Source organism: Panthera tigris, chromosome X, assembly GCF_018350195.1.
Source record: "Panthera tigris isolate Pti1 chromosome X, P.tigris_Pti1_mat1.1, whole genome shotgun sequence".
NCBI classification, from domain to species: domain Eukaryota; kingdom Metazoa; phylum Chordata; class Mammalia; order Carnivora; family Felidae; genus Panthera; species Panthera tigris.
The window spans coordinates 42,307,155-42,328,190 of record NC_056677.1 but is presented as its reverse complement, the minus strand read 5'-3'; the positions used below and the strand labels follow the sequence as shown (position 1 = coordinate 42,328,190).

At 49.9% G+C, this 21,036-nt stretch overlaps 1 protein-coding gene across 2 annotated transcripts; it reads left to right on the top strand.

The window, feature by feature from the left end:
• Positions 1-9,106: 9,106 nt before the first annotated feature.
• Positions 9,107-20,509, top strand: TFE3 (transcription factor binding to IGHM enhancer 3). Of its 2 annotated transcripts, XM_007084957.3 has the most exons (10): positions 9,107-9,462; positions 11,721-11,834; positions 12,915-13,209; positions 13,850-14,095; positions 14,178-14,282; positions 15,756-15,873; positions 16,231-16,287; positions 16,461-16,536; positions 18,052-18,199; positions 18,672-20,509. In XM_007084957.3, the coding sequence occupies exons 1-10, from the start codon at positions 9,347-9,349 to the stop codon at positions 19,110-19,112; spliced, it is 1,716 nt and encodes a 571-aa protein (XP_007085019.2). In that variant the 5' UTR covers positions 9,107-9,346; the 3' UTR covers positions 19,113-20,509. The 2 variants fall into 2 exon arrangements, with proteins under 2 accessions (XP_007085019.2, XP_007085020.2); XM_007084958.2 differs by lacking the exon at positions 9,107-9,462 and having other exon boundaries at positions 11,746-11,834; positions 12,971-13,209.
• Positions 20,510-21,036: the final 527 nt, after the last annotated feature.

Genomic DNA, 21,036 nt, shown 5'->3' with positions numbered 1-21,036 from the left:
TCGCCGCCCCCCCCCCCCCGCTCGTCCCCGGCCTCGCGTCTACTCCCCTTCCGCGCCCTGCCCGTGGGCCGCGTTTGGCCGCGCGACTGTTAGCAGTGGGGGCCACACGGGGGGCGCGGGGAGGGTAGGAGAGGCGCGCGGACTCGGCCGCGGGCGGTGGACCCTAGCCCCCCACCTTCACCTCGGGTCCGTCCGCTCCCGGCGGCACCAACACCGCCGCCGCTGAGCGCGAGCCTGGGGGGAGGTGGGGGGACGGGGGCGGGGCGCAAGACCACAGCAGCGGCGGAGACCAAGTGCGCAGGCGCCAGTTTGGGTCTTCGATTTTCCTGCCCTGGGAGCGCCGGGAGTGAACCAGCTGGGAGCGCGTGCGCACACGCTTTCTCGAGGGCGGTGAAGCTCTCCTCTACTGAGGCCACGCCCCCTCGGTGATCAGACTGGAAACCCCTCACCCAAGTCACCCCCGAACGGACCCCCAAGCAGGACCCTAAATTGCCTTCTATCAACCACCACACACTTCTAAACTCTTCTAAACTTCTGTGTCCCCAAACCACCCTCCATCATCCCTCAAAATGCATCCCCAAACTATTGCTCATTGATCCCAAGCAGTACCCCCAATCCACCCTCCGTGGACTCCCAAACTGTATGAATAAACTGCCATTCACTACCCCCAACTTGTTCCCCTAAACCATCTGCAATCAGCCCTAAAACCATTAACCTCCAAAGAGCACTTCCAAATCACTCTCCCATCTACCCCCAATATGCACCCCAAACACCCCATATTGACTCCAAAGCACTCTCCATGTACCCCCTGAAACATACTCTGCAGCCCAAAACTATACCTCCAAACCACTCACTCTTGAATTACCACTATACCCAGCCTTGTCTTTCCCATGGATCCTAATTATACCCTCAAAATGTCTTTGAAAGCCACCAAGCATAATCTCTCCAAGAACCACCAAATATACTCCAAGTCCTCTGCATTAGCTTCCTGTGGCTGCTGTGATGAATTTACACAAACCTGGTGACTTACAACCTAAGAAATTTATCCTCTCACAGTTCTGGGGGCCAGAAGACCAAAATCAAGGTGCCAGCAGGGCTATGCTCCTCTTTCTAGGGGAGAATCTGTCACCTTCCTACATTAGCAGCTGTCAGCATTCCTTGGCCTATAACCACATCACTTGAATCTTTGCTTCCTTGGTCGCATTGCTTTCCATTCTGTCTATGAAATCTGCTTCTGCTTCCCTCTTCTAAGGACGTTTATTGGGCGCCTGGGTGGCTCAGTCGGTTAAGCATTCAACTCTTGGCTTCAGCTCAGGTCATGATCTCATGGTTCATGGGATCAAGCCCCGCATCAGGCTCTGTGCTGACAGAGTGGAGCCTGCTTGGGATTCTCTCTCTCTCCCTCTTTCTCTTCCCCTCCCCTGCTTGCTCTCTCACTTTCTCTCTCAAAATAAATAGATAAACTTGAAGAAAAATTTAGGTAAGGACACTTGTTATTACAGTTAGGGTCCCCTTAATAATGCAGGATAATTTCCCCATCTCAAAATTCTTACCTTAATCATATCTGAAAACCGCAAAGTCCTTTTTCTTTTTCTTTTTTGCCATCTAAGGTATACTCACATGTTCCAGGAATTAGGATGTGCATATCTTTTGGGGGGCATCATTCACCCTTTGGTTCCCAAAGTTATACATCTACCCCACATGCAAAACACATGTACCTCATCCCAATACCCCCAAAGGTTTGAACCATTACAGCATCAACTCAACTTCAAAATCTCACTTTAATTTCATCAGCTCAAAGGTTCCAAACCTCGTCATCTAAATCAGGTATAAGTGAGACTCTGGGTACAATCCAACCTAAGGCAACATTCCTCTCCATCTCTGGGCCTGTGAAACTAGAAAACAAGTTATCTATTCCCAAAACACAATGGTGGGACAGACATGAAATAAGAGTTAAAGCCATTCCTATTCCAAAAGGGGGGAAATGGAAGGAAAAAAAGGTGTCACTGGTCCTGAGTAATTTTGAAATGCAGCAGGGCAAGTTCCATTAGGTTTCAAGGCCTGGAAATAATCCGCTATGGCTTGAAGTTCCACCTCTGGGCCCACAGCTCTGCCCTCAAAGTCATTCTTCCCTTCTTTTGAAGAGTAGCACATGTTTGCTGCTGAGTAGTTTTACCCTGTATCTTTCTGGTAGAATTTTGGGAGCCCAACATCCTTCCTTCATTTCAGAGTATTTCTGTTTCTTTCAAGCCGACCAGGCAGTGTTTCTGGCAATATAACCTTCCTTCTCAAAAATTTTGTGGGTCTTCCATGGAAGTCACAGGAATTCACACCATTAGACAAGAGGGTCCTCAAAAGATCTTCCATGGAAAATCCCATCTCTATTCCTGACTTCTGCTGAAATGGTTGACAGGATCCATGAGGCACACACCTTATCTCTTTAGTACTAGCAAAAGGCTGTCCAGCCACACCTTTAGTTCTCTCCAGAGCATACTTTCCTGACAGCAAATCTTCTAAATTGTGTGTCTTCTGCAATCTGGACAGCCTGAGAATTTTCTAAATCATCAAAACCTGGATTCATTTTGCTTAGCAGTTCTTCTCTCAATTTATCTCTTTCCTTTCACATGTTACTAAAATCAGCAAGAAGAATCCAGGCAGTACCTCCAACACTTCCCTTGGAAATCTCCTCAGCTAAATATCCAAGTCCATCACTTACAAGCTCTGGTTTTCACACAACAGTAGGATACAATTCAACTCCACTTTCTGTTTCTATATAATAAGGATCTCCTTTTCCCCAATTTCCAATAACATGTTGATTTCCCTCTGAGCCCTCACCAGCAGCATCTGTAACATTCGTATTTCTACCAATATTCTGTTTATGATTATATATATATATACATGTACATAATTTTAAGTAGGCTTCATTCCCAGCATGGAGCCCAACATAGGACTTGAACTCACGACCCTGATATCAAGACCTGAACTGAGATCAAGAGTCAGATGCTTAACCGACTGATCCACCCAGGTGCCCCAATATATATGTATTCTTTTTTTTTTTAATTTTTTTTTAACGTTTATTTATTTTTGAGACAGAGAGAGACAGAGCATGAACGGGGGAGGGTCAGAGAGAGGGAGACACAGAATCTGAAACAGGCTCCAGGCTCTGAGCTGTCAGCACAGAGCCCGACGTGGGGCTCGAACTCACGGACCGCGAGATCGTGACCTGAGCCGAAGTCGGCCGCTCAACCGACTGAGCCACCCAGGCGCCCCAATATATATGTATTCTTAAGACAATGTAAGCTTCGGGGCATCTGGGTATCTCAGTTGGTAAAGCGTCTGACTCTTGGTTTCAGCTCAGGTCATGATCTCATGGTTCATGGGTTCAACACCTGTGTCAGTCTCTACGCTGACAGTCCGGAGCCTGCTTGGGATTCTCTCTCTCTCCCTTCTCTTTCTGCCCCTCCCCTGCTTGTTTTCTCTCTATCTCTCTCTCAAAATAAATAAATAAACTTAAAAAAAAGACAATATAAGCTTTGTCAACTATTCTCCTCACTTCCTTCTGAACCTTCACCAGCAGTGCTTTCCATGTTCGTGTTTCTACCAACAATTTCTTCAAGGCAATCCAGGATTTTTCTATCATGTACCTCAAACTTGATCCAATTCCAGCCTCTACACATGATCCAATTCCAAAGCCACTTCAATATTTTTAGGTATTTGTTACAATATGTTATGGACTGAATTGGCCCCCCATTCATATGTTGAAGCCATAACCCCTAACATGACTATATTTGGAAATAGGGCCTTTACAGAGGTAAAGTTAAGTGAGGTCATAAAGGGGGCCCTGATCCAATAGGGTTGGTGTCCTTATAAGAAGAGGAAGAGACATCAGGAGCACATGCATAAAGGAGAGGTCATGTGAGGACACAAGAGGCACCTATCTGCAAGTGAGGCAGACAGTCCTCATTGGACACCAATCCATACGGCATCTTGATCTTGGACTTCTAGCCTCCTGATCTTCAGGAAAATAAATTTCTGTTGTTTAATGCAACCAGTCTGTGGTATTCTGTTATGGTGGCTCAAGGAGACTAAGACAACATCCAAGTACCAAAATCTGTGTTAGTTTCCTGTGGCCGCTTTAACTAATTACAACAAATCCCATGGCTTAAAATATAAGAGATCTAGGGGCACCTGGGTGGCTCAGTCGCTTAGGCATCCGACTTTGGCTCAGGTCATGATCTCACGGTTCGTGGGTTCAAGCCCTGCGTCAGGCTCTGTGCTGACAGCTCGGAGCCTGGAGCCTGCTTCGGATTCTGTGTCTCCCTCTCTCTCTGTTCCTCCCCTGCTCACACTTTGTCTGTTTGTCTGTCCCTCTCTCAAAAATAAATATTAAAAAAAATTAAAAAAATATATAAGAAATCTATTATTTCACAGTTCTGGGGGCCAAAATTTCACACAGAAAATAAATTTCACAAAGCCAAAATCAAAGTGTCTGAAGAGCTGGACTCTCTCTGCAGACTCTAGAGGAGAATCTTTTTGTTACCTCTTCCAGCTTCTGGTGGTTTCTTGCATTCCTTTGCTTGTGGCTACATCACGTTGCATCGCCTTCTCTTTTTCTGTCAAATCTTCCTCTGCCTTCCTCTTATAAGGACACTTGTGATTACAATCAGGTTCCATTCAGATAATCCAGGATAATCTCCCCATCTCAAAATCTTTTTTTTTTAAAAATGTTTATTTCTTTTTGACAGAGAGAGAGACAGAGTCCAAGCAGGGTGGAGGGTAGTTCTAGAGAGAGACACAGAATCCGAAGCAGGCTTCAGACTCTGAGCTGTCACACAGAGCCCAATGTGGGGCCCAAACTCGTGAACTGCAAGATCATGACCCGAACCGAAGTCTGACACTCAACCACTCAACCGACTGAGCCACCCAGGCACCCCTCCCTGTCTCAAAATCATTAATTAAACCACATCTGCAAACCATATTTTGCCATATAAGGTAACACTCACAGATTCCGGGGATTAGGACACGGACATTTTTTGGGGGGGGATCATTAGCTGACCACACCATCCTATGACAGTTAACAGCTCTACTACTTTACAACCTTACAGAAGACCAAACTCTCTCTCTAATCACTCACTATCTTCCCATAGTCTCTCCAACTGCACCCCAAACCATCTTCCAACTCCCTAATGGTATTCCCAATTTACCCTCCAATAGCTCCCACTTGCACTCTTAAACTGTTTCTGGCAGTCCCATTCCTCCTGAAGACCTTCACATGATCCTTGAGTTGCATGCAAACTGTTCTGTAATAGATCCTAACCTTGCCCCAAGCCACCCTTGATCACCACTCACATCTAGCCCTAAACATGCCCAACTTCACCATCCGAGTGCCCTCTCTTCTCCCTCCATATCTCCTGGGTTTTGTTACTCAAAAAAAAAAAATCTTAAATGTTAATTTATTTTTGAGAGAGAGGGAGAGTGCTCAGGCACATGCGTGAGCAGGGGAGGGGCAGAGAGAGGTGGGGGTAACAGGTTCCAAAGCAAGATCTGCGCTGACAGCAGTGAGCCCAATGTGGGGCTGGAACTCATGAACCATGAGATCATGAACTGAGCAGAAGTCAGACACTTAACCAACTGAGCCAACCAGGCGCCCTCTTCCATATCTCCTGTTTTTTTCCCACCCCACAGTTGCCTTATAATGAGACCCCACATGCGAGAGAGAGAGAGAGAGAGAGAGAGAGAGAGAGAATGATAGGGAGCAGGGTTGAAAAATTGTGAAGTTGTGAGCAAGAGATTAAGAGAGAGACTGAGAGGGAGGACGAGCTTATTGTGGAGGGTGTGTGATGGGCAGCACTTGTCATGGAGATATTTGAGATGTGCGTATGAAGCTCCTGTTTGTAGAACTGGGATGTGTGACAGGATGATTAGCCTGTGAGTCTAACGCTGCAGAATTTTTTCTCCCGATCTGCTGCAAGTCTTTTAAATTTGTAGCATCTTGCAACAGATTACAGTTTTATATATTTTTTAAATGCTTATTTCAAGAGGGAGAGAGAGTGCCATCAGGGGAGGGGCAGAGAGAAGGGGGGAGAGAGAGAATCCCAAGCAGGCTCCATGCTGTCAGTGCAGCACCCTACTTGGGGCTCAAGGGACCATGACCTGAGCCAAAATCAAGAGTCAAATGCTTAACTGATTGAGCCACCCAGGCCCCCCTAGAGTTCTATATTTTGATGTCATCAAACCGGAGACATAGTGCAGCAGGGTGGTAAGGAATGCTTGGGTTCCAATTCCAGGTTTTATAAACTGAGGTTACCTAGAGCAAGTGACTTAACCTAGCTGTACCTCGGTTTCCTGACCTAGAATTTAGGATAATAAATGGAACCCTACTCAGAGGTCTGTTGTGAGAATTAAAATGAATTAATGCAGATAAAGTACCAAGAATGACCAATCAGTGTTGCTTATTGTTACTTTTTAAAAGTTTATTTACTGATTTTGAGAGTGGGGGAGGGGCAGAGAGAGAGGGAGAGAGAGAGAATCCCAAGCAGGGTCCAGGCTGTCAGTGCAGAGCCTGACGTGGGGCTCAATCCCACAAACTATGAGATCATGACCTGAGCTGAAATCAAGAGTCAGATGCTTAACTGACTGAGCCACCCAGGTGCCCCTTTAACATTTTTTTAATGTTTATTTATTTTGGAGGGAGGGAGGGAGAGAGAGAGAGAGAGAGAGAGAGAGAACTAGTAGGGGAGGAGCAGAGAAAGAGGGAGACAAGAGGATACAAAGTGGACTCTGTGCTGACAGCAGTGAGCCTGATATGGGGCCCAAACTCACGAGCCAAGTTTTTAATATTTTTCTGAATGTTTATTTATTTTTGAGAGAGAAAGAGAGAGAGTGTGTGTGAATGTCAGTGGTGGAGGGGCAGAGAGAGAGCAGCAGGGAGGATACAAAGAGGGCTCCTTTCGTCAAATTTTTAAACGTATTCCCCAAAAGTATTTTGTTCTGATGTTTTTAAAGTTTTTTTTTTTTTGATGTTTAGGTCCTTAATCTGGAATTTTTAAAAAAGATTTTAGTTTTAAGTAATCTCTACACCCAATGTGGGGCTCGAACTCATGACCTTGAGATCAAGAGTTCACTTCATGGACACGCTCCATGGACTGAGCCAGCCTGGCGCTCCATGGAATTATTTTTTCTGAATTGTGTAAATTAGGAGTCTAATCCCTCCCCCCAAAAGACAGGCATTTCTCCTCAAACCATTTTCGTAAATTAGTCCATCTCCCTCCCAGTTACTTGAAATATCATTTTTGAAACATCATTTACTAATTCTCACAAGTATCTAGGTCGATTTTTGGATTTCTCCTGTACCATAGATCTCATTTGCTATTCCTATTCCCATATCACAATGTTTTACTTACTAATGATCTATGGTATATTTTGAATCTGGTAAGACAATGCTCCATCCTTTCTTCCTCTTTTGTAAGATTACATATTCTTACATATTCAAGGCACCACAGGAATTTTAACATCAGGTTTACAAATTCCATTTTGGAAATGTTATTGGTAATGTATTGATTTAAAAAAAAAGTTATTCGGGGGTTACTTGGCTGGCTCAGTCGGTAGAGCATGCAACTCTTGATTTCAGAGTTTTAAGTTCAAGACCCAGGTTGGGTGTAGAGATTACTTAAAAATAAAATGTCCTTTTGTAAATTTCTTTAATGTTTATTTTTGAGAGGGGGGGGGAGGGGCAGAGAGCGAGGGAGACACAGAAGCTGAAGCAGGCTCCAGGCTCTGAGCTGTCAGCACAGAGCCTGAAGCGGGGCTCAAACTCATGAACTACGAGATCATGATCCAAGCTGAAGTCGGACGCTTAACCAACTCAGCCACCCAGGTGCCCCTAAAAATAAAATATTTTTAAAAAGATTCATTTGGGGAAGAAGTGTCATCTTTATTATGTGGATAATGGGGTTGTGTGGAAATAAGGGTGCCAAACACAGGAATGCGCAAAGCTCAGTGAAGTTCTCTGAGGTACAAGGGTTGTGTAAGGTCTTGGGACGTTGGGAAGGAGGAAGGGAAGGTTGTAGGTCCAGGTGTTTTGTGAGCTGACTATGCACCTGAAGGTATGGGCAGGGGACCCTCCGCTGTGTGCACACCAATTTGCATGTATCTGGAACACAGAAGAGCTCAATCAAGATTTGGTGAATTAGTGCACAAATGAGTGAATCAATTAAGTTTTGGAGAGCTTATTGTCTGCCAAACAACTGCTAGCACTTTTCATAAATTATCTCTAAACCTCATAACAACCCTGCCATACAGGTATTATGAACCCCAATTGACAGGCCGGGAAAGCTGAGGCTTGGCGAGGGGCAACCCCTTGCCCAAATCCAAACCCGGGTCTTTATGATTCTAGAAGTCATTCACCGAAGATACCAGGTCTAATTTCCATCTTTCTACTCTTCCATCTACCTGTCAAAGATTTATTAAAGACTTACTGTGTAGCATAACGTCCTAGTACAACAACCGCTCTAGGTGACATAGAGCAGGCGCAGCGCTCCCGGGAGGACCAGCTGGGCGGCTAGTTAGTGGGTACTGAAAGGGCGGGGGGGTTCTGGTCCAGGGAATGTAGCTGCCAAGGCCTCATAGTTTTGGGTTTGGCTGAGGAGGCCACGGCCAGATGGAGGTTGCAGCGCGGTCTAGGGAGCAGGTATTACGAATAGTGACCAAGAGGGGGCGCAGTTCTGCCGCTAGAAGCGTGGCCTGGAGACCCTCTGCACGCCTACAGGCCATCGATGCGCAGGCGCAGAGGACTCAAGGAGCGGCTTAAAAAAAAAAATCTTGCGGGGGGGGGGAATCGTTTGAGAGGAGGGGCGTGGCTTAATAAAATTCCCTCTTGCTGATTTGCCTCTGTCTCTGAGGGCGTGGCCTAAATGCGTCCTTCTCCGAATGAGGGCTGGCCGAATCTAGTTTTCCCTCGGCGTCGGAGGCGTAGCTTAGGGCGGGCCCTAGAGCCACCCCTCTATGATTGGCCGCCTTGCTCAGAGGGGGTGGCCCGGTGAGCTGTCCATCCTCCGTGTGGTCATTTCCTGTGGAGTTTCCCCAGCCCTAAGAGGAGGGGGAAGAGGACGAGGGGGAGGAGGGCGGTCGTCCCGGGTTAGGTTGAGGGGGGGGGTGTTGGTCCGTTCAGGGCGGGGGATGACTCACTGCCCATCCCATCGCCCCGACGCCGCCCGCCCGCGCAGAGCTGGCTCCATGGCTTAGCGGAGGAGGCGGTGGCGAGCGGGGGGAGGGGGACTCTTATTTTGTTAGGGGGACCGGGCCGAAGCCCGACCGGCCTGGCAGGGCTCGCCCGGGGCCGGGCGTCATGTCTCATGCGGCCGAGCCAGCTCGGGACGGCGTAGAGGCCAGCGCGGAAGGCCCTCGAGCCGTGTTCGTGCTGTTGGAGGAGCGCAGGCCAGCCGACTCGGCCCAGCTGCTCAGGTGCGGGGCCGCCTGGGGCCGGTAGTGCCTACTGGGGTTCCTGGGGGCCTTATCTGGGGGGACAGCGGGAGCCCAAGACTGGGATTGGAGGCCCTCGGCCTGGGTTTGGAGGACGTCGGGGCGCCGGTCTTGGGGGGGCACCTAAGGAATCCGTCGGTGGCCTGCTTGGACTGAGGCTTAAAGAAGTCATGGAAGTGCATGAAGGGAGGCCTGTTTCTGATTTGGGGGTTTAGAGAGGAAGGTTGTGTTGTGTCCACAGCCTGGTCTAGGGTAACTGAACTTGGGGGACTGAGGCTGAATTTGGGGTCCTTCAGTCAGGCATGGATTTAAGGGGGTACTCTAGGTGAGGCACTGATTTTAAGGGACTTTCCCCCTCAGTGGCAGAAAAGGGGTCCTGGGAGACAGAAGTGCTTTCTTGGTCGCTGGTTGCTGGATGATTCCCAGTGGCTGGTTGCTGGAAGCTATGTTTAGGGGTAACATGAATCTGGAGGGATTTGGGGGTATCTCAGATATGCTACATGGGACCGGCTTCATGAGTGTATGTGAGTGAGCAAGAGAAGGAACATTCATCAAGACTTGACCGGAATAATCACTTCACCCCTGCCCACCCACCCAGCTGGGTCAGATCCCAGGGATAGTGGAAAAGTCCTCTTCCCACACCCCCATAGGGGCTTGAACGGGGGATAGTGAGGCTTACAGAGGCTACCTCTTAGCTCAGAGAAGAAGGCCTCAGACCTTATTTGGGAACCCAAAGGAGGGTCTCGTTCCTGCTGCCACCCACCCTAGCCTCTCAGCCAGCCTTGATCACCCCCTGCGCGCACACGTGTGTGTGCGCGCCCGGGCTTCTGTGCTCACACGTACATTCTTTTTCTCTTCCTCTCCCAGTCTGTCTCTCAGACCCTGGAAACAGTCTCGAATATGTCCCTAGAGCTGGAATGAGCACCAATTGCACCATCCCTGCCTGGGTGGGTCCTCTGTGGCCTCTTCCCATCCTCACCTCCATCCCCAGCCCTCTCTGTCCACACCCTGCCCACCCCAGTGTCCCATCTCTTCCAACTTCTGTGCAATGGGTGTGTGAGTATGAGATAGGGCTTTGCCTGCTTTCTTCCTAGGATTGTGCTGAGCTCAGCGGCTCCCCGAGCTTCCTCTTCCCGACTTCCTGGGTGGTTTTGGGTCCCCATCTGAGGGTGAGGAAAGGAAGGAAGACAGATCCTTGGGGAGGGGAGAGAATTCTTGTCAAGTGAAGTCACCCACAATCTCAGAATTTTAAATCTTTGACTCAATTCAGGATGCATATCCATCCACGTGCATGTCAATGCCCCCTACACACTAGGGTCTTGCACCCAGCATGCAGGGCTGAGCAGGAGCCTTTGCATCTGATAGGCTTCCCTGTCTTCTGATGCCTTCATAACAATCTGGATCTTCACATTAGTGGAAATAGTTGAAAAGGAGGGGTGTACGTGGCTTCTTAGTGTCAAGTGGGTGTTGGTATTAGAGGTGTGTGTGTGTTTTGTTCTATCCAAAAAAACAGGAGAGCCCTGGACAAGCCAAGAAATGCTTGTATAAGCGGATCATCCACCCAAATTCCTCCTCTTTTAAATCCAAATTGCTGGTATGAGGGGAGCCTTTGATATTTCCATTTTGTATTTGGGTGTGCATTGGCATCCCCTGAACTCCGGCTGAGGAGGGGGGGCACTCATTTGCAAAGTCTCAGATCCTTCCGTCAAGTGAATCATCAACCCCAGTTCTTTGTGATGCATTCAGTTTGTGTTACAATGGACTGTTATGCCGAAGGATGCCCCTACCGTGCTGTAAGCGTGTAGACAAACGTGGGCTCACATTCAGCTGTCAGGACAACAGTAGGGGGGTTGGGGGCTGGAAGAGCTGTGAATGCAAAGTCAGGACTCCTGCAAAGTGAATTGTCATTCCTAAATTCTCCATTTCTATTTTCCTCAAACCCAGGTTGTTACACATGATTGTGTTAGAGTGAGGAGTTGGGATCCTGGCACTCTTACTATTTTGAATCCTAAGGGACTATGGGTAACAGAGCAAAAGAGAGTGGGGAGTGGAGAGGGAGGAAGACCTCAGAGTTCCTGGTGGTGGTACCCAGCAGAGTGGCCTCCTGTGAAAGGGACACTCTGTTCCCCTCTCCCTGGCATGTGACACTCTCCTCCCACTCCCCACTCTTTCTCTCTCAGAGGGGAGTGAGGTCTCTATACAACCACTGACCATCACCCTTACTTCCTTTCCACCCTCAGCCTCAACTCTTTGCTTCCGGAATCTGGGATTGTTGCTGACATTGAGTTAGAAAGCGTCCTCGATCCTGACAGCTTCTACGAGCTCAAAAGCCAACCCCTACCACCACGCTCAAGGTATGTCTCCGTTGACTCCCCTCCCAATTCCTCTGCCCCACCATCCCCTCTTGATATGCAGAGGCCCTCAGTGCCAGCCCAAGCCTTTCACCAGCCTGTATTTTCCAGACAGTAAAATTGGGGGCAAGAAACAGTGTGTCACACAGGAAAGCAGGTGGCCAAGCTAGGATTCCAGCAAGACCTCTCCTGCCTCCCCTCCACCCTACTTGCATACCCATTGATACACAAATATTGCAGCCAACCTAGGAGGCTCAGAGTCCTGGGCTGGTCAGCATTCCAGCAGCCCCCAGGTGGGCGGAGCCAGACCCACAACCCCTGCTCACCCCTTCCTCCTTTCGACAAACGCACCCACCCCAGCCCTTGAGGAACCCCTGCTGGTCTCTTCTTTCTCCAAGCTTGGACGTCTAAATGTGCTGAGTCATCGGCCTGGGCTCTAAGAGAGGGGAGGGGACCTGGAAGAGGGGCAGGAAGAGAGGATTGTGAAATCTTCGAGATTTTCAAGACCGACTAGCTCCTGAGACTAGAGGCCTAGGCAGGGGAAGACAACAGGCCTGCAGTTGCCCTTGTAGCCAGATGCCCATCACCAGGAGCTCAGGGAGCATCTTAGCCCCAAGTTGAGCTTAAGAGCCCTCTGTATCCAAATGTACTGCCACAGCCTCAATTTGGCATCCTGCTGTCCTTTAAATAGATTGAACCCTGCTCCTGGAGCCTAGCAATGGCTTCTTTGCTCAGTGTTTGAAAAGGCCCAAATCCAGCCTTCACTATAAGGACTAAGGGCTAAAATTCCCCCACCAGACTAATCCCTGAAGGCTGGGACTGGGCTTAGTTCCAGTGTCTCCCCCATCAGACAGTGACCCCTGAGGGCTGGGACTGGGCTGAGTTCTCCTATCTCTTACCCTATCAGACTGTGATCCCTGAAAGCTGTGACCAGGCTTGGTTCCTATGTCTCCCCCTCCACACCTTGGCCTCCAAAGGCAGAAAACAGGCCTAATTCCAGTGTCTACTCCATCCCATTATGACTCCTTAGACTTGGGACGAGACTTTTAGCTTACCTGTGGCCCCATATTTCCCATTCCACAGCATCCCAATATCACTGCAAGCCACCCCAGCTACACTCTCTGCATCATCTTCTGCAGGGGGCTCCAGGACCCCTGCCATGTCGTCATCTTCTTCATCGCGGGTCTTGCTGCGGCAGCAGCTAATGCGGGCCCAGGCCCAGGAGCAGGAGAGGCGTGAGCGTCGGGAACAGGCTGCAGCCTCTTCCTTCCCCAGTCCTGCACCTGCCTCTCCTGCCATCTCTGTGGTCGGTGTCTCCACTGGGGGCCACACATTGGGCCGTCCTCCCCCTGCTCAGGTGCCCAGGGAGGTGCTCAAGGTAAGGTGACATACAGAGGGCCTGGGAGGGGTCTCTTAGTGACAGGAATGGTCATAGTAGCTCTTGAGCAAAGTCCTAGGTGCTCTGAGGAAGGTCCCAGTTACTGTTAAAATAGGCTGTCAGCATCCCATTGTGTTTAGGGATGTGTTGTGGAGTTGTGAGGGGTCCTTGGGAGCCACAGGATGTCTTGGGGACCACGGAAGGTTGTGAGTGCCTCAAGTGGGCCCTGGGGACTATGAAGTAACTCCAGAAAGAACTTTGTAGGAAGGGCTTCATGTATGTGTAATGCATTAGAAGTTTTGCTATTGGGGTGTCTTGGGAAGCCATGTATGGTTCTCAGGTGTCTTAGGTGGTGTTAGAGACTAGGGGGGATGGTCTTGGGGACTGTGACATGGTGCTCCAGAAACTGAGGGATTCTGTCCACCATGGGTGGATCTTGGGGGCTCAGAGGGATTTCTAAAAAAAAGAGTTTGGGTCCTGGAGGAGACTTAACCAGTATTTGGGGAGGGGGTCTCAGATTCTGGGCCTGGTTTGCTGGTCTGAGCCTAGAAACAGATGACCTCTGAGGGTCAGGCTGGGGCTGAGGGTCACCCCTGTCCTACCTTGCCTCCCCCCCTCCCTCCTCACCCTTATCCCACAGGTGCAGACCCATCTAGAGAACCCGACGCGTTACCACCTGCAGCAGGCACGCCGGCAGCAGGTGAAACAGTACCTGTCCACCACACTTGGCCCCAAGCTGGCTTCCCAGGCCCTCACCCCACCACCGGGGGCTGCTAGTGCCCAGCCACTCCCTGCCCCTGAGGCTGCCCATGCTACTGGCCCCACCGGCAGTGCTCCCAACAGCCCCATGGCTCTACTCACCATCGGGTCCAGCTCAGAGAAGGAGGTAAGTGGCTGTAGACGACCTTCCTATGCTTCCCTTCCTCCAGCTTCTTCTAACACTCTTCCATATTTACTTATTCCCCTAGATTGATGATGTCATTGATGAGATCATCAGCTTAGAATCCAGTTACAACGATGAGATGCTCAGCTATCTGCCTGGAGGCACTGCAGGGCTGCAGCTCCCCAGCACGGTGAGGCCCAGGGATGGGAGGCTGGTCTGAACATCAGTGCATCCCTCTATCACTGAGACTACACCCATGCTGGCTGTGTACATAAGACCCTCGCTTTGGATTGTACTAAGATCGAGAAGGAGGCCGTATGATGAAGATAGAGCATACCAATGCCCTGGTACCTTGTGTTGGACTGCATGGAGAGGTAGACCTTGTAGATTTTGATATATGCAGGGTGGAGACTTCATGTAAATATCAGTGCATACCCAAGCACTCAAGCTTCAGTGTGGGAGGGGCCAAGAAGTGGAACTCTTGTAGCAATTTGAATGTACCAAAAGATTCAGGTCATTGGGACATACCCAGGCCATGTAGTGATTGGAACATATCAAAAGTCATAAAACATAGGGTGGCTGAACCTTGTGATTGGAATGTACAACATCTCTTTCAGTGAACCATGCCAAGAGGCTGGGTCATTTTTAGAGAGGGGATAAAACTCTCTAGAGCAAAGGATGTACCAATAAATTGTAACATTCTGGTTCTGGAACATTCCAGAAGTCCCATAACTTGCTTTGGGACATACCAAGTGGCTGTAACTTTGTTCTAACTTACTTGAAGGACAGAAACATGTATAAAAATGGCATCAGCTTCTCAGAATTTTTTATTGATTTGGGACAGCTAAAGAATGGGACCTTATATTACATGGGTCCAGCAGACCAGCAGGGGTTTCAAGAGATGGGACTAATTCATCAAGAGGTGGGATTAATTACTTAGGTATTAGTGTGTTGCCCTAGAGTATATCCAGGAGAGTGCAAAGGAGAGAGAAAACACTGAGGCTGGGATAAAAGCAATGAGTGCTCGTGGAGTAGTTGGATGAGAACTCCTGAGAGATCAGAACGTGTAGGAAGATACTAGAGTCAGGAGCTTGGTGCTTGACATTGTACATAAGGTGGTGCGACGTAATCATGGCAAAAGACTAGAGATAGGGCTAGAACTCTCCAGAAGGCTTGATTTTGGATGGAACATTACCATGACAATTTCCCAAGGTCTGAGGAGATTGGGTTGGAGTGTTCCAAGAATGCTGAGTTGGAATGTTCTGCTAGGAGGGGCTAGCAGATTGGAATGTTGCCTTGGAGCCATCAAAGACCTGAGAAGGGTGGTTTTCCAGCATTTCTTCTCAGAGCCAATCCCAGAGTTTGGGAGAGGGGCTTCAGAAGATGATCTGAGGTATTTGAGGACCTGCAGGGCATGATGAACAGGCCCAGCAGGCTCAGGTCCCCTGGCAAAGCAGGGTAGGTACCCTAGATCCTGTCTTTCCTATTGAGTTGCTCTGTGAAATTCCCTTGAAGGAGAAGGAAAGGTGCCCCGTGCTGAATCAGTCAGCCCTTGCATTAGATTGTCTCTGGAGTATGCGGAGGGTTGGGAGCCTGGTTCTGAGAAGGGGCCAAGCCTGGGGGCTGGTCCCAACCGTCATTTCTCTGCCCTCCCTGCCCCCAGCTGCCTGTGTCAGGGAATCTGCTTGATGTGTACAGCAGTCAGGGCGTGGCCACGCCTGCCATCACCGTCAGCAACTCCTGCCCTGCTGAGCTGCCCAACATCAAACGGGAGATCTCTGGTAAGGGCCAGGGTCTTGGCCCTTTGCGCCCATGCCATACCCCGGGGTGAGCCCCATATCAACCAGGTGGGCCTGATGCTGGGGGAAGGGCTCTAAGCAGACAGAAACGGGCTGTTTGCCCTCTTTTTCCACGTGGCCCCTGGACTTGCTTTTACCCCATTTCCTCTTGTCTTGGGTTTTAACAAATGACCGACCACCCGGGCTTCTTAAAAAAAATCATAAAAGTGGCACTTTTTAAAAAAGTCATTTCCCTGCCTGCGCCCACCAAATCCTACCCGCCCCCACCCCGGCAGCTGTACTTGCTGCCCTCTTTCTCTCCTGTGTGCAGAGGCCCTGACTACTCTCACTCTCTTCCAGAGACAGAGGCCAAGGCCCTTTTGAAGGAACGACAGAAAAAAGACAATCACAACCTAAGTGAGTGCATGTATATGCCCCTGCCAGCGTGCTGTGCCACCCTGCCTTAATCCACACCCTGGCCTTCCTTGGGGGACCTCTCCCTGCAACAGCCTCTCCCAACCCCCCAAATCCTCCTCTTCCCTCTTCAGCCCATTGACAACTTTCCTACTCTTCTCCCCCCACCCCCAAAGTTGAGCGTCGCCGTCGATTCAACATTAACGACAGGATCAAGGAGCTGGGCACCCTTATCCCCAAGTCCAGTGACCCGTGAGTCTGGGCCTTAGGGGAGCCGGAGGCTGGCGGGAAGTGGGACAAGGGCCCCATTCCCCTAAAGTTCTTCCTGGGGCATAACCTTCCAGCATTTCTGCTCCTGGCTGTCTCCCACCTAGCCTTCATCACCCTGAACAGGATTGATACTCCTCATTGTCATCAACCTAAAATTTTAGATGCATGACATTGTAGTCTGTGTGCCTCCTCTGGTCCCCGTAGGACATAGGCACTTAGTTCCTTCTTTTTTTTTTTAATTTTTAATTTTATTATTATTATTTTTTGAGAGAGAGAGGGCACAAGTGAGCAAGTGGCAGAGAGAGTGGGAGAGAGAGAATCCCACAAAGGGCAGAGAGAGAAGCAGAGCTCACCCAAAGCAAGGCTCGAACTCACCCCATGCAGGGCTCAAATTCACAAACCAGTGAGATCATGACCTGAGCCAAAGTCTAGTGCTTAACCGACTGAGCCACCCAGGTACCCCTAGGCACTTAGTTTCTTGTTCACTTAGTGCTTCCTATATTCATTCAAGAAATGTATTGAGCTTCTTTGTATCAGAGACCATGCTAGGCCGTGAGGGTACCAGAGGCACAAAACAGACAAAAATCCCTGATATGGAACTGATATTTTAGTGGAGGCAGACAGACCACAAACAAGATAAATAACTAAAGTCTGAGTGATTATGATGAGTGTTGTGGAGAAAATTAAAGAATAGAAGATGGAGGGAGGGCACCTGGCTGGCTCAGTCAGTAGAGCATGCAACTCTTGATCTCAGGGTCATGAGTTCAAGCCCTACATTGGGGACAGACTTACTTTAAAAAAAAAAAGAATAGGGGCACCTCAGTGGCTCAGTTGCTTAAGCGTCTGACTTTGGCTCAGGTCATGATCTCACCGTTTGTGGGTTCGAGCCCCGCATTGGACTCCATGCTGACAGTTCGGAGCCTGCTTGGGATTCTTGCTCTCTCTCTCTGACCCTCCCCAACTCATGGTTTTTCTCTCTCTCTCAAAATAAATAAACTAAAAAAAAAGAACATGGGGGAATGTTGGCAAGGGTTACAACTTGGGGTGAGGAGGGTGGGCACAGGGCAGGCCTTGACTGACAAGGAAACATTTGAATAAAGATCCTAAGGAGGTAAGGCAGGAGCCATCTGGGTGTCTTGGAAAGAGTGTTTGAGGCAGAGGGCAGAGGTGGGCTGGAGCCCCTGAGGTGGGAGTGGTTTTCTGAGTTCTAGGAGCATTAAGAAGCCTGTGTAGCTGTAGTGACAGGAATCCAAGGGATGTAGGCAAGAAGCAGTGAGGGATCAGGTCAGAGAGGGCCTCCTGGGTTCATGGTGTGATGGGGCACCATTGGAATGTTCCAGGCAGGGAGTTTCCATCTGAGCATTGTATACCCTTGATGTATACCCCCCTTTCAGATCTAGGCCTACAGCGGGGTGCTCTGCCTAGTGCAATTCCCCCTCGGCTCCCGAGACCCCATCTGCAACCCCCCCTTTCTTTCTTCCCCCTTGGGCCCTACAGGGAGATGCGCTGGAACAAGGGCACCATCCTGAAAGCCTCTGTGGATTATATCCGCAAGTTGCAGAAGGAACAGCAACGCTCTAAAGACCTGGAGAGCCGGCAGCGATCCCTGGAGCAAACCAACCGCAGCCTGCAGCTCCGAATTCAGGTTTGGGAGGACAAGGCAGTGGCAGAGATTGGGGCGGGTGCTTCCTGCAGGCAGAGGCAGAGGAAGAGCCGGCCAGGATTTTCCTGGCATGTTTGGGGGATCCCCGGGCTTCCCAATTCACATGATGGTGATGATAAATAGGAATCATAACATTAACAAGAACAGTGATGGACATTGGCTAATGTCTATAGTGTTTATCTTCAGCCATGCACTGTGAGGAGAGCCTTATCTCTACTTACTAAGTTAGTCCTCCCGACAGTCCTATGAAGCAGGGACCATTGTTGTACTCATTTTACAGATTGGGACTCTGAGGCTCAGAGAGGTTAAGCAACATGCCTAAAGTTACACAGCTAGTGAGTAGCAGAGGCTGATTTCGAACCCAGACAGCCTGCCCTTTTCACCATTAAACTCCTCTGCCTCTGAGGAACTGTGAACCCCATCTTACCCCACCCCCATCCCCTACTTTTTGCAGGAGCTAGAATTGCAGGCACAGATCCATGGTCTGCCAGTACCTCCCACCCCAGGGCTGCTCTCCCTGGCCACAACTTCTGCCTCTGACAGCCTCAAGCCAGAGCAGCTGGACGTTGAGGAGGAGGGCAGGCCAGGCACAGCAACATTTCATGCAGCTGGGGGCTCTGCCCAGAGTGCTCCTCATCAGCAGCCCCCAGCGCCACCCTCGGATGCCCTTCTGGACCTGCATTTTCCCAGTGACCACCTGGGGGATCTGGGGGACCCCTTCCACCTAGGGCTGGAGGACATTCTGATGGAGGAGGAGGAGGGGGTGGTGGGAGGACTGTCTGGTGCCCTGTCCCCTCTGCGGGCTGCCTCCGACCCCCTGCTCTCATCGGTATCCCCCGCTGTCTCCAAGGCCAGCAGTCGCCGCAGCAGCTTCAGCATGGAGGAGGAGTCCTGATCAGGCCTCACCCCTCCCCTGGGACTTCCCCACCCAGGAAAGGAGGACATGCGTCAGGATGAGGCCCCGCCTTTTCCCCCACCCTCCCAAGAGACTGCCCTGCCCAGGTGTTCTGGGGGAAGAGGAGAGATGAGGCCCCACCCCTGTAACCAGGCAAGGAGGAGGAGTCAGATGAGGCCCCGCCCCCTCCCCACAATACCAGCTGGTAAGGTATTTAATCCATGGAGAAGGTGGTAACATCAGGGCCTGTCACCTGGAGGTCACAACCTCACCTGCACCCCATGGGACCCACCCTTGCCCAGGTGAGAGAAGGAGACAGGATGAACTGGGCCCCTGAGACTTGGGGACTTTCCTAGCCAGGTCTCCAGGGATAAGGAGGTATCAAGATACTGGTCTATCCCCTCTCTTGGAACCACTAGTCTAGTCCACCATGGCAAGGAAGAGGGGTCAAAATAATAGAGGTCCCACCCAGGGGGTTTAAGCCCTGCCTCTTTCCCATTCTCCCTACCCTGTCCAGCCAAGGAACAGAAGTGAGAATGAGAGCCCCTTCACCTGGGAGCTCAGTCCTGGCCTTCTAGCAATGTAGGAGCCAGGCCCCTTCCCTTCCCTATAGGATCAGCCCAGCGCAGGTATTTCAGGCATGGAGGAGGCCATAAGATCAGGCCACCATGTGAAGTTCACAGACCTTGTCCCTTAGCAACATCCCATCCAAGCATTCCACGATGCAGGGGGGAGTGGCACTTAAGCTCCCCAGCCTTAACCTGGGACCAAGGGGACCTAACCTAGGAGGGCTCTGAGCCGATCTTGCCCTTGGAGAAGGGGGCAAATCTTCAAATCTTGTGGGCCAACATTCCAGACCTAGGTCAGGAGTGAGAATTAGACCCTCAACTTTGGGCAGAGTCCTGCCTCCTTCCTTGAAGGGCAGTTTGGGGACGTGATAGGGATTAGGGGGTACCAAGTACAGGTTCCCAGAACCAGCACCCCAGCATTCTGACATTTTGTATAGGAACAGGAGGAAGGAAGGGGCCTTTGTGGGGAGTTCTTGAGCCCAGGAAAAAATGGAAGCCTGCCCTAACAAAGCAGAGGCTTGGAGGGAGGATTGCAAAAGCATATGTACCCCTCTTTTGTTTATCTGATTTTTTTATTGACCCTCCACTCAGAAGCTAGGCCACCTCCAACCTCCAGCCTCCACTCAGTTCTCCATTTGGAGGAGTCCTCCCCATTTCAGAGTTATTAAGAGACACTCCCTGCCCATCCCCATCCTTCCTACCACATACACCCAAGGTTGTCAGCTTTGGATCCTTGGGGTCGAGCCCCAAGGAGGGTATACTAAGGGGTCTGTAGGTTTGTGATTAAAATAATAAATGCTAGGCGTGTTTGATGCGCTTTTAACTTTGGCAAAGTGTCTCCTGTCCTTGCTTTTGACTATACAGTGAGCATGGTCCATGTTGGCCAGGAAGAAGGGTTCTTAGAAAAAAAACAATTTAAGTGAGATGGGCACAAGAATTTAGATAGAGGGGCTTGTGGAAAACCCTGTAAGAAAAAGCAGTCAGTCCTTAACTATCTGCCAGGTACCCTCCTATTACAAGTGTTACACCTAATTTTTTTTATAAACGTTTATATTTGAGAGACAGAGACAGAACGCAATTGGAGGAGGGGCAGAGAGAGAAGAACTGAAGTGGGCTCTGTGCTGACAGCAGAGCCCGATGCATGGCTTGAAATCACGAACTGTGAGATCATGACCTGAGCCAAAGTCAGAGGCTTAACCGACTGAGCCACCCAGGCACCCCCGCCTAATTTTTTAATCTGAGGAATATTTATCAAGACAGTGCTGATTCTTATTCCCATTTCACGTTCGAAGAAACTGAGGGCCAGAATTTATCTGAAGATATACCTGTAAATGGATGAAGAGCTAAATGGTAAA

Excerpts from the sequence above, each read along its gene's own strand:
- TFE3 (XM_007084957.3), top strand. The coding sequence starts at position 9,347 with ATGTCTCATGCGGCCGAGCCAGCTCGGGACGGCGTAGAGGCCAGCGCG. Across the intron at positions 14,283-15,755 it reads GGCTGCAGCTCCCCAGCACG|CTGCCTGTGTCAGGGAATCT; the intron begins GTGAGGCCCAGG and ends CCCTGCCCCCAG. Across the intron at positions 16,537-18,051 it reads ATCCCCAAGTCCAGTGACCC|GGAGATGCGCTGGAACAAGG; the intron begins GTGAGTCTGGGC and ends TGGGCCCTACAG.